The sequence below is a fragment of the Podarcis melisellensis genome (assembly GCF_964234715.1).
Source record: "Podarcis melisellensis genome assembly, chromosome: 5".
NCBI lineage: Eukaryota > Metazoa > Chordata > Lepidosauria > Squamata > Lacertidae > Podarcis > Podarcis melisellensis.
Genome location: NC_138537.1, coordinates 48,695,104 through 48,707,974, shown reverse-complemented (window position 1 = coordinate 48,707,974; position 12,871 = coordinate 48,695,104). Strand labels below are relative to the sequence as shown.

Genomic DNA, 12,871 nt, shown 5'->3' with positions numbered 1-12,871 from the left:
TCTTGGAAGTCCAGAGATTTATTTATTTATAATTTTCACTTTTGCAAATTTCCACATTTACAGAAGTCCGGAGATTTAAGACCAACTTATTCCTCCAGTATCTCTGACACACTCAATTCCTTTTGTAAAGGGATAAGGGCAGAGCACTATGGAAACATTATGGTGCTGATTTAAATCTTCTTATAAGCTGTTTTATGCATTCAAGCTTCTTTCCAACACAAACGGAGTATGCAGAAACCCGTCTCTCTACTTCTGGAGATCTGCATTAAGAGTTCATTCTCTTTGAAGCCACTGAACAGCAATAGCCTTGAACAAACTGCATACTCACTTGTTCAAATGACTTGAGGCCAGCTTCTTTCCCCAACCTGATTATGTCTGACAGGATAGCTTTTTTCACCACCTAGAAGCAGAAAATATATTGGTAGGATTTAAATCAGCGGGTTTGAAAAACTTTAAAGGCATTAAGATAAACTTATGAGACTAAGACTACATAAATGAAAACCCATTTCAGACCTGGAAACAATGCAAGTAGTCCCATAATATCTTAACAGATTTATGTTACCAGTAACTAACCTATATATGGTAGCAACAAGGTGAAGAACAGAGACTTCCAGAAGCAGGTTACTGATGTAAGTCACCCCTCTATCCCAGTCAGCATGATTGTGGAATATTTTTAGCCAATGGTTTTCCCTTTCTACGAATCTTAGCTTTATGGAATGAATTCACATTTGTTCTGCAGGAGTATTTTTCACGAGTCAAATCTCACATTGTGCTAGAAAGTGTTTCTTGGAATTTTAATGAGTTCAGTTCTGTGCATTCAGGCACTAGATTTTAGAAATCTGAGAGAAATGTATAGACCTCAAACACACATTCTTTCCCACCCACAGCTGCTCAATCCTCTGGTTGTTAAAGCCTGACACCATAAAGCAGTTTAATTCTTCAGGAATTTGTGTGGCTTGGTGGTGGAGTGGGAAGAGACCCTCACAGAGCCATGCACTTAGCAAGTATTGTGAGCAAAAAATAGAAACAAGGACTATTGCCTCAAAAGCCTTTTAAAAAACCTCAAAGGGAGAGGTTATATGCAAATTAAATACTGCACTCACACAAAATTCACTTCCAGGATTGCTGTCTATTTCTTAACACACAGTTGTTCACACCTCAGCAAATGTGTGCGTTAAGCTTGAACATGGGGCGTTTTACTAGCACAACTTTCTAATCAAACAGCACACTCAAGATACATACGAAGTTAACATGCAAGTTCAGACATGAAAATGCTGCTAAAGTAAAAACTTTCACTGCAGTGACAAGTAATTATAATAATTGCCTGCTCCTCTTGCTTAACCCACTATACCAGCCTTGGTTGCCAACACACAATTTAGAATAACTGTTCTAATCGCATATCCAATTTCCTCCCATCTTGATTTAAAAGCTACCTTGCTTAAATCTAGTTTAGTAGGCTGTATTGTAGGATTGGGTATACATTAATAATTTTAGCAGGAAGCAGCTATTTACAAGCTTATGTGCTATGGCACAAAAGACTCATATATCACCTCATGCAAAACTGCATATCCAAACACCAAGTGAGAGTCAAGAAGCAAACTGGCTCTTTTATTATCGAACTCTGAAATCCAGTTTACAACCAGACAATTTCCCCTTCAAGTTCACCGAATGAACTCTTATCTTCAGTAACTTGGATCTTCACAAAGTGAGAGAAAGGCACTTACTGTATTTTTGCAGAGTTCCTCAAACGAACCTTTAACTCCCAACTTTGCTGCAAACTCTGGAAGAGTCTCTGGATCAGGAACCACCACACTCACCAAGAATGACTGTAGGAAGAATGAACGTTCAAACTCCAGAAAAAAATGGGTGTGTTGCATGTACTCGTTCCCAAAGATTTCCACTTGGGCATATTGAGTTCCCTTGGATCTTTGGGCCAAAGGGCCAACATGTTGTGTCATACTATAAAGAAGTCAGCTTTTATGATCATGCAATCCATTAGGTCTTCATTGTGTCCCCGCAAGTCACCCATCTCAGCAACAGTGTGTGTCTTGACCATTCTGATCGAACTGTCTGGCCCTAGAAACCAGTTAGCACAGTGGCTGAAGATACAGCTCTGAACAGGGCACACTTACCTGTAGGCTATCTCCATGCACAAAGACCTGTGCTACAGGAGCACTTCTGAGGTAGATGTTTTCAATCTTTTCAGGTGCAATATATTCTCCCTGAGCTAGCTTGAAGATGTTCTTTTTTCTGTCAATTATCTTCAATGCACCACTCTGCAAAAAGTACAAAAACAAGTTTGGAGACAGGAATAGAAATCTATATCCCACATTTTTCTCCAAAGAGCTCAAAGTTGTGTACATGGTTCTCCCACTCTTTATTTAATCTCCACAACAACCCTGTGAGGTAGGTTAGACTGAGAGGCAGCGATTCGCCCAGCAAGCTTCATGGCAGAGTGGCGATTTGGACTCTGGTCTCCCAGCTCCTAGTCCCACACTCTAACCACTACACCACACTGGCCTAAAATTCCCAGAGTGGTTTAATGATCATTCCTTCTTCACAGGGAACTCTGGGAATTGCAGCTATGTGAGGGGAATTGGGATCTCCTAACAACTTTTGGCCCCCTTAACAAACCACTGCTCCCAGAATTCTTTGTGGAAAGCCATGACTGCTTAAAGTGATATCATAGGGTTTAAAATGCATTATGTAAATGTAGGCCAAGTAGAATGCTTTAAGAATAATGCGTCGGTGCCATATTCAGTAATTCAATCTTTGAATGGTGCATTCATAACAAACCCAATCAGTAGCTTTTGGGAGAGTCCTTAGTGCCTCATCTCTCCTAATCCACAGTGCACTATATGCAAGAAAGCATGTGCTTGGGCTGTATTCTCCACCACCAATTTCACAACGTGTAGTAGAATGCACACTTTGGGGTGCATTAATTTACCTTGCTATTTGAAGGATACATGGGGAATGCTTACTGCTGCAACATACCGAGAGTCACTGTGAAGTTTATTTTATATTATACTTCCGATTTGTGTTTGGGTGCCAAGCTTTGCAGGAATAGCTTCCTTATCTTTGCAGGGGAATAATTACTGCAAATCTCATTTTAAACACTTTCAAGTATCCTTTCTAGGAGTCATTTTCTACAGCCAGATGCAGAAAAGCTTGGAGACCAAAATGGAGGCCACTTCTAGATAATCTGTTTTATTGAGAATTCATCCATGTACAGTGGTACCTCGGGTTAATAACTTAATTCATTCTGGAGGTCCGTTCTTAACCTGAGATACCACTTTAGCTAATGGGGCCTGCTGCGCCACCGCCACGCAATTTCTGTTCTCATCCTGAAGCAAAGTTCTTAACCCGCGGTACTATTTCTGGGTTAGTGGAGTCTGTAACCTGAAGCGTCTGTAACTTGAAGCATCTGTAACCCAAGGTACCACTGTATGTTTGTGGGGAGGTTATAGGATGTCATGTCAAGCAATTGTTATCTCACATTCAAGCATATTTTAGTCCACAATTTCATTTTGTTGGAAGTGGGTTAGTTGCATCAGAATTCCAAATGGTGCAACCTGGAATTAGCCAGCATACTGTTCTGTGCAAAGTAGTCAGCAAGCTGCCTCAGTGACCACCAACTTACCGGCATCCATTTCCCAATGTCCCCAGTATGAAGCCACCCATCTCGGTCAATAGCTTCATCAGTTTTCTCAGGATCCTTCAAGTAACCCTTGAATACATTTGGCCCCTTAATGCAAATCTATAGAAGGCACACAAAAATAGGTGTTAGACCCCATCTATTTTAAACTTCAGCTCACAGTATGCTACATCACAAAAAGGAGCTTACCTCCCCTTCACCATTAGCTGCAAAGTAGTTCATTTCAGCAACATCGTCAAGTTTTACAATGTTGCAAGCTAGGGGGGGTCCAACGTGACCTAAAGAAGAACACCCAGGCAGAAAATTTAGGTTTTTTTCTCGGTACAATCCTCCTTTCTTTACCTGTCTTGGCAGCTGTTTAAAATCACCAAAATTCCACGGAGGTGCATACGAAGAAGGGCAAAAAGTGGCTGTTGTTGTATCAACCCATTCCTCATTGCTACCACTTACATATTGAAGTAACTGTTAACCTCCATAATCGCCTTTTTTAGCCTAAAAAGTTATAAAAGTCTCTCCCACCTCCACAGCACAAAAGCAAGCTCTGAATAATCAGATTAGAAGTTGTCTTAAGTCTAAATCATCTTGCCAGTATAGCCCATTCTGCTAGTAAATGGAAGGATGTCATATTTAAATGCAGGAGAAGCAAAAAACCTGTTGCCCTCCCCAACTGAAGCCCAAGTCATAGTCTTCAGCCACACTCGGAATTTTAAGAAAGCATACCAGTCGTCCAGTCTCCCGGCAATGAAAATGTGCATCCACCTGTGCACTCTGTTTGGCCATATGCTTCAAAGATCTGTTTTGGAAGACAAATGTTTAATTAGATGGCACCCAGTCGCAGTTTTGATGGGTTTGTTTTGTGAAAACGTGGAGTCTACATGAACAATTCAATGAACAAGGCAAGTTCTGTCATGACAGAGATCCACTGAGGTCGGTTGTACTTCCTAGGGGCGTTGCTCAGAAGTGGAGCCTATAGGACTGGATTATTTGTGAAGTGTTTCCATAATTCCTCCCCCCCCCCCCGTTTAAATACTTAAATGAAATTCATAGATAACATACACAATATACAAAGATGAAAACAATCATGTACTAATAATCTTATATATGTTTACAAAAATTAAATTTAAATTAAATTTATGCAATCTCTTTTTTCCTATCTTTTTGCTGACATAGAATATACTTCCTATCATTTCCCGATGCATATAACCTTTCTGGTGATGAGGGTAAAGGTAAAGGTAAAAATAAAGGTAAAGGGACCCCTGACAGTTAAGTCCAGTCGCAAACGACTCTGGGGTTGCGCTTTACAGGCCGAGGGAGCCGGCGTTTGTCCGCAGACAGTTTTTCTGGGTCATGTGGCCAGCATGACTAAGCCGCTTCTGGTGCAACAGAACACTGAAACCAGAGCAGTGTACGGAAATGCCGTTTACCTTCCTGCTGGAGGGATACCTATTTATCTACTTGCTCTGCGTGCTTTCAAACTGCTATGTTGGCAGGAGCTGGGACCGAACAGCAGGAGCTCACCCCGCTGCGGGGCCTTGAACTGCCAACCTTCCGATTGGCAAGTCCAAGCGGCACAGTGGTTTAAACCACAGTGCCACCTGCGACTCCCTATCATTTCCCGATGCATATAACCTTTCTGGTGATGAATGTACTTATTACCTTACCCTTTCTGTACTTTAATACTTTCTTACAACAATTACGTAGTACCTTTTTGCTTGTTTCTTATTTTATAGATCTCTTTCATATCCCATTTTTGAATCAATGATTGTCTTGTATTACCTCTTAGTCTGTTAGTCAATTGCACCATTTCCACATATTCCAGTAATTTGCACTACCAATCTGATAAGGCTGGAACTTTTTCCAAAGTGCTTCCATAATTTTGCCTACAAAATATACACTCACTATTAAAATCAAAATTATGGAAATTATGGAAGAGTTTCCATAATTTTGATTTTAATAGTGAGTGCATAATTTGTAGGCAAACAAATTGTTCCATTTTGAAGTATTAATGTGCTTGTTATTTTTCGACTTGTTTTCATGTATTCTCTAATTTTCTGTATATTGCCTTCTTTGTTATTTTTATTCCATGGTTGCCCTTCTGTGGCACTGAAATATTTAATAAAGAGCAGGTTACCACAAAATTTGCTCAGTCCACAACTACATTCATGGCTGAGCTTCCAATATCGGTTCATCGCCCAACCAACAGCAGGAGTTTTCATTTATCAGTTGCCACAGCAATGCCACTAACAGAACCTTCAAACTAACTCATTTGCTTCCTTGGGGTGGGGTGGAGAAAGCCATGGGGGCTTTGCCCTTACCTGACACCCAAAGGCTGCTCGGAGGAACGTTAGGACAGGTGAAGATATTGGGGCAGCCCCAGTGACTACGATTCGCACCTTCCCACCCAAGATTTCCTGTGGAGAAGGGAATAGAAGAATGTAAGCACAGGCACCCCGGTAAAAGTTATTGTGGCATTGGTTCTGAAGTCTAAAAAGGGGAGCACATACCTGAACTTTATTGAAGACTAGCTTGTCCCAGATGCTGGTGTTTCGGATAATGCCTTGCTTCACTTCAGCATGCTTCCTGGCTACAGCAACTTTGAGCAATAACTGCTTGAGGTTTGTTTGGGCACCACTTTGAATCTGCAAGAAATCAAGGCACTGTAATACTAAAGGGGATGTGGGCATCCAGTGACTCCAGAGCTAACCTCTTCATGTCACATAGAGGAGGGAGAAAGGTTGTTTTCTGCTGCTCCAGAGAAGCGGACACGGAGCAATGGATCCAAACTACAAGAAAGAAGATCCCACCTAAACATTAGGAAGAACTTCCTGACAGTAAGAGCTGTTCGACAGTGGAATTTGCTGCCCAGGAGTGTGGTGGAGTCTCCTTCTTTGGAGGTCTTTAAGCAGAGGCTTGACAACCATATGTCAGGAGTGCTCTGATGGTGTTTCCTGCTTGGCAGGGGGTTGGACTCAATGGCCCTTGCGGTCTCTTCCAACTCTATGATTCTATGATTTCTGGTGACCCCATTTCTCTGCCCTTCCCAAACATCCAGCCATTCTGCCCCCTAACCTTAAGATGGATTTTAAAGCCATGATGGGACATGGGAGAGTTTAGGAGAAAGCCCTGTGGCATTTTGGGGTGAGCTTACCATTTCTGGTTTCAGGATTTGGTGGCGTGGGAACTTGGGAAGGTACAAGGTCTAATCGAACTATTCTATGGAAAAGTTAAATAGAAGCATAATATACCCAGTTGCAATGACTTAACAGGATTCAAGTGGAGGCAGCTTTATATTAGGTACAATGTTTACCTTGTCATAGATCCTGTTGAGCAGTCTTGGCACCACTGGGAAGATAGTTGGCTTCAAAGTTTTCATGTCATCAGTTAGAAATCTAATATCTCCTTGGAAGAACCCCACTTTTGCTCCATTGCTGTACATTACGGTCTAAAAAGTAACCATGGAAGACCCTGAATATACTGCAAAAGGTACTAGGATGGAGACCCCACTCCCAATCTGCCAGTTGAACCTCTGCCCATTAAAACATCTAGATGTCAGTAGCCTCCATTCATTGATCTTTGTGAACACTGGGCATTTATTTAATTAAAAGCTTAATAAAATAAAAACTTTTTCAGAATATAAAAACGGATTGCTGTAAACTGTGTTCCTCAAGCTAAGTTTGAGAGGTGTTTCCATGTGTGTACTCACACACACTCCACATCTCAAGATCTTGCTTGCAACATTTATCATGATATACAAGCACACCTTGTCACATTAAGCAGCAAGGACCACAATCCTTTTACCAGACAGGTTGCTTACAGAGCCAGCCAGTGGCTAAGCCACTCATGTGCCACTGTTTAACCTTTTGAAGAGACCCAAGAAGCACCACACAGTTGCTCCCAGTGGCAAGAAGAACTTAGAAAGGGGTTTTACCTGCACTACTCTCTCAAACATGTGAGCTAGAGGAAGGTATGACAGTGATACATCCGATGGCACACAAGGACTTGTCATCTGTAAGAAAAGAAGCAGGCAGTGTCACAATGATGCTTCAGCTCTACAAACATGCAAAAATGTAGAGTTTGATTGGCGGCGGCCTGACCAACCTAAATAGTCAGCTTGGCCTATGCATATGGTCACTTACTTCTATAGTCTTCATGAACGCAGCAGCATTGGCAACAATACTTTCATGTGTTAGCATGGCTCCTTTAGGGTTACCTACACACATAAAAACAAACAAATTTGTAGCTCAAACCAGGAATTTAAGAGCTGAACTACACACTGTTTCAGGCAACCTGAACACCATGAAACAAGAACACTCCTTTTATTATTATTATTATTATTATTATTATTATTATTATTATTATTATTATTTTAAAGTATGGACTAAGTGTGAACTCAAAGCAGCTTTAAAAAAACACAACTTCATGGTTTAAAAATCATAAAATGCAGAATAAAAATCTACCCCTATAGACTTCGTTTTGAGGCAGGCATGCTATACTGCTAGCCAGGCCAGTTTTAGCTATTACAGATAGCATGCAATCTCTCTGTCAGAATAAGAGGTATAGAGTCAAGTGCCCCCTGAATTTCTGCATCAAATAACCATTTTTGAAGGCTCAGTGGGAAATCTTCAAAATGATGTTAACTGCTACTTTTCTTTCCCTGCTTCCCTCCCAAATTCTGTGGCAGTCTTATTCTATGAAGAGCTGTCAACAGTTTTACCTCAATATCATCAGTTTCAATAGGATTTGTGTCTCTTCCTCCCTATAAAAGTATCAAGGGACACAGAAATTGATCGTTGCCCCCTCTCCACATTCCTTGAGAAGAGTCCAAATTTCACCCTGTGAAACTGAAGTTCCCATTCAGGCAGCATGAAGCAATAAAAAGAAAACCCAACAGGAGCTCTTTGCATACTAAAACACATCAGGAACATATTACATGACATAAATACAAGGATTTATATGAAAACCCCTCTAATGCTCCTGGCATAAGTGGTTATGGCTGCACCTTTTTTTGTTTGTTTCAGTAATTGGATGGGCTCCATCATCTCCAACATTTGAGGAGAGTCTTAAAATCTAAAAACAAGATTAGCGTTTGTCCCTTTTGTCACAAAAGATGCTGCCTATTGATGTTCTACCAAGTTATTTACCTGTTGTTCCACTGGTGAAACAGACTATGGCAAGATCCTCTGGCTTGGGAAGCTGAAATAAGATAACAATTGAGTCCAAAATGGGTTCAAGCTTTTAAAATCACACATGGTAGTAAATACACCTCATTGGTTGAGTAGAATAGAGGATGAGTACTTACAACTGGTCTGCTGAAGTTGTGTTTTCCTAGCATCTGTAGGAAAACAAGCAAGAGCAATTAAGCAGTGTCACTAAGAATGGGGCAGTTGTGGTGGACAACTATTACAGGGTAGTTCAAGAAGTAGATGTTCTGAAGTGGTTTGGGGGGGGAGTATGAAGTGATGGTCTGGATGTAAATTGAGATTAATCTAGATAGACAAGAGCCATTTGTAGCATTTATGATTGCATAAAGAAATCCCAACAACAGCTATGCAGCTATAGCACTTTACATATTAAGACAAGGCTTGAGAATGGGCAGAGGGAGAGAGAGCATGTATTTAGCTGAAAATTCATCTTTTAATTCCCTCAAGATGCAGGTGTGTGTGTGTGTTAAAAAAACACAAATCTGCACACACACACACACACACACACACACACACACACCTCCCACCTTTTGTCTGTCCTAAGACCCCAGGACACAGAACAATCAATTTATGTTATGAATAATTCCACTGTTTTATTCTGTTTAAGTTTGGTGACTGGTTTTTCAAGGTTTACAAAAATGTATTTAGAGAAAGAAAAAAGAATTCTACTCTGGAATGCTGTGCAATGTATGGGCATAATAGATTATAGGCACTGCTATCTACTGATACACCCTTATAGCAGTTTTTAAAAAAATGGCACAGAAAAGGCCAAGAATAGAAGGATCAGCATGAGTATTAAGGATAAAAAATTGAAAGAGGACTGGAGACCACTTTGGAAGTTGTGCAAGGCCAGAATCACTGGTGAAACTGAAATATGAATATTGTGGCAAAGATAACCTTCCCCACACATACACTGCTGTCCAGCCAAACCACAGTCCCAACAATTGTCAATGACCAAGTTCGCATGGCACATTTAACCAAGGATGGGGAGCCTTTTGCATCCCAAGGACCACAGACAAACGTAGGTAGCATATGAAATGTGGAATCTCACCTAGTTTATTCACTCACACACACACCTCTCAACCCAAGCAAGCAGGAAGTGTTGTTGGAGTTAAAGGACACATTCAATCCAGGCAAAAATATTCAAGGAGAATGCAAAGCAAGACTGTTATAGGGTGTGGCTAAGGACAGTTCTAAGAAGAGTCCTGAGGACTAGTTGGAAAGGTCTGGATGGCCATATCTGGCCCCTGTGCCTGAGGTTTCCCATCACTGCATTGAACCATAGTTTATTTTGTACTATTGTTTAATATAAACAAGCAGCACGTTGGTGCGCACTACTCAAAGTCCCTGGTGTGCTTCTCCCCCTTTATCCTTTGGCATGCTGGGGAACAAACCAACCAAAGGTTCATTTCATGTTATTTGCCTACCAGCACTCATGGTTTGTTCCTCTCCAAACAAGCCACATGTGGAAACAGAAGGGAAAGATACCAAGTAATTTGATTAGAATCTGCAGCTTTGGGAGAAATACTATGGCCATGCTTTAATATCCACCCAGTGAAGTTGCTCAACACTTTTCAGAAGATTCAGTTCCCACATGGAATGGAGATTGAGTAAATTTACTCAAAGGGATACTATTTAAGCATATACTCAAAACCAAATCCCAAAAGATGTCACAATGATGAACATACATACTTGCAGTTTCTAGAAGGTTTAACCCAGGCTTCCTCAACCTCGGCCCTCCAGATGTTTTGAGACTACAGTTCCCATCATCCCTGACCACTGGTCCTGCTAGCTAGGGTTCATAGGAGTTGTAGGCCAAAAACATCTGGAGGGCCGAGGTTGAGGAAGCCTGCTTTAACCTCTCTCAAGAGTAGACTTGTCAAGCAAAAGGGACCCTGTACCTCAATTTCTTGTAATGAAAAGATTTCAACTCCCAGGGAAGCTCCTTTTTCCTTTAATGTGCCATCAAAAGGATCCATCAGAATTATCATCTTCAGTCCTGGTGTCTTCTTTTGTTCACAGTTCTCAAGTATCACTTGTGCTTTCTCGGGTTTGTCACATATCACTGTAGCAATGTCAGCTAAAGGAACACACATAATACTTGACAACCTCCATCATTGGACTCAAGTTACACAGAACACACAAGCAGCACCAGCTTGCTGAAGCAGACATCTCCACATACCCATTTCATGTGGCAATCATTTAAGAAGTGGAAAGCGGAAACAATGCATTGAGCGCAAGCACTCTGTGTGCCAGAAGCTTCTAGGAGCTGCAAGAAATGATAGCCTAATTGCAAGCCACACCTGACAGGCACAGCTATCAAGACACAGACACTTAAATTTGCTGTGAGGAGTATAGGCCTCTTAATTGGGCTTTAGAGCCTGTTAAGTATACCACACAATTATTCCCGCCGCTCGTACCAGCTTGTAAAAACACTTTGAGCAAGCATGTTGCATGCAAATGCCAAATGTCTCTTTAACCCAAACAGTTGCTTTGGGAGGGAGCATTTGGGATTCTAGGAGAATTGAGGGCATTTACTCCTTTATCCATCATGTATGTTTGAAAGCAAGCTTTTGTCTACAGGTTTCATGATCTACAACATCATGCATTTCACTGAAAGGAAAGAGCTGTTGTGGGGGGAAAGTAAAGGAGAACATCTTCCACTGTTGTTTCCGACTGAGGTCAAGCAAATTAATTACCGGTAAGTAAGGCTACCATTGCACGGTTTGTGTAGCTTGGATCATAGCTGCTATAATTGGAAGTCATGCTATACTAATGGAGTACAATTAAATGAGCACCCAACTTGTCCAGACTAGTACAAAAAGTCCACTACTATTCCGCTACCCAAGAGACATAACTTCTTGGAGAATTAATCTCAACAAGGTTTCCTGTTAGGATTTTAAACTTGTGGCTTTCTCTCTTGTGAAAAGCATTGGGTGCTTTATAACAATTGCAGTAAAAACACTGGCTAGCTGTATTTCATTCCATTTGTGATTTTAACACTGACAGAGATTTTATCTCCAGACATTGCCAAGAGTTTCATTCAAAGAAGCTGCAACCCTTTGCATTCAAAAAGTTGGTTTCAAAGAAGTGAGCAAAATAAACTTTGAGGAAGTTCAAAGCTTAGTAACTGAAATACCAGCAATGGAGTGTATTATCCTCACCTGTATTTTTGTGTGTGCATCTGCAAATTGAGTTTAATGGCCACTATTTTCATTTCAATAATGCCTTTTTTCATCTAGGATAGCATAAGCGTAACTATAGAAGGGGGGTGTCTTCTATTTAAGCATTTTGAAGCCAAGATGAGACTAGCTGCAAGCAATTGCATTGTTTCATTCTTTACAAAATTAAATACCCTGTTACCACCCCTGTGTAGTCTTCTGAAGACAGATTATGTTCAAGTATACTGTCACAAGTATCTTGCTAAGAGGCAAACTCTGACTATTTGCCAAACAGCCTGAAGAAGTTCTCCAAAGGCAGGCTCAGAAAACCCCACCTCAGGAAGGAGCAGGACCAAAAATCTGATCAGGGACTTAAAGTTGGTTGAGAAATGCTTTGCTCCTCCACTTAAGCAAGGTCTTTGTCTCATGGGGATTCCGGGGCTTTTTGAAGTCAAAGATCCAGCATACTGACAGCTGTACTGACAGAACAGAGGTTCAGTTGCTAAAGCTCTTTTATTTGGCTCTATTCAAAGCAACATTGTTATGTCACATTGAACAGGACTAGAATTACAGAGGAGGAGGAGGAGAGGTCAGTTCCATTAATGACACACAGGGTTACCTGCTCCCCCATCCTCAGATTTTACACCTGTCTTTTACTTACTCCTCTCTAGACTAACGAAGCAGGGGATAATTTTTCTGAGTTATTTCCACCTTTTAAGAAGAATTTGGGTCATATTAACTCAAATAGGAGGGGAATTCTTGGAACTTTTGTCCCTCTATTTGAGGAAGGACCCAATTTCACTTTATAGTAGTCACTTGTCAAGAAAATAACACGCACGCCCCCAATATGAAGA

At 41.0% G+C, this 12,871-nt stretch overlaps 1 protein-coding gene across 3 annotated transcripts in view; it reads right to left on the bottom strand.

Moving 5' to 3' along the window:
- The window catches only part of ACSL5 (acyl-CoA synthetase long chain family member 5), a 30,108-nt gene that overhangs the window by 1,245 nt on the left and 15,992 nt on the right, over nucleotides 1-12,871 (bottom strand). For all 3 annotated transcript variants that reach the window (XM_081912063.1, XM_081912064.1, XM_081912062.1), the window contains exons 7-20: nucleotides 10,758-10,936; nucleotides 8,955-8,987; nucleotides 8,797-8,848; nucleotides 7,792-7,865; nucleotides 7,584-7,661; nucleotides 6,963-7,097; nucleotides 6,160-6,294; nucleotides 5,971-6,066; nucleotides 4,376-4,448; nucleotides 3,845-3,933; nucleotides 3,641-3,757; nucleotides 2,133-2,276; nucleotides 1,725-1,826; nucleotides 329-400 (exon numbers count right to left, since the gene is read on the bottom strand). In XM_081912063.1, coding sequence (XP_081768189.1) covers nucleotides 329-400; nucleotides 1,725-1,826; nucleotides 2,133-2,276; nucleotides 3,641-3,757; nucleotides 3,845-3,933; nucleotides 4,376-4,448; nucleotides 5,971-6,066; nucleotides 6,160-6,294; nucleotides 6,963-7,097; nucleotides 7,584-7,661; nucleotides 7,792-7,865; nucleotides 8,797-8,848; nucleotides 8,955-8,987; nucleotides 10,758-10,936 — 1,379 coding nt within the window. The remainder of the gene's footprint in view (nucleotides 1-328; nucleotides 401-1,724; nucleotides 1,827-2,132; nucleotides 2,277-3,640; nucleotides 3,758-3,844; nucleotides 3,934-4,375; nucleotides 4,449-5,970; nucleotides 6,067-6,159; nucleotides 6,295-6,962; nucleotides 7,098-7,583; nucleotides 7,662-7,791; nucleotides 7,866-8,796; nucleotides 8,849-8,954; nucleotides 8,988-10,757; nucleotides 10,937-12,871) is intronic.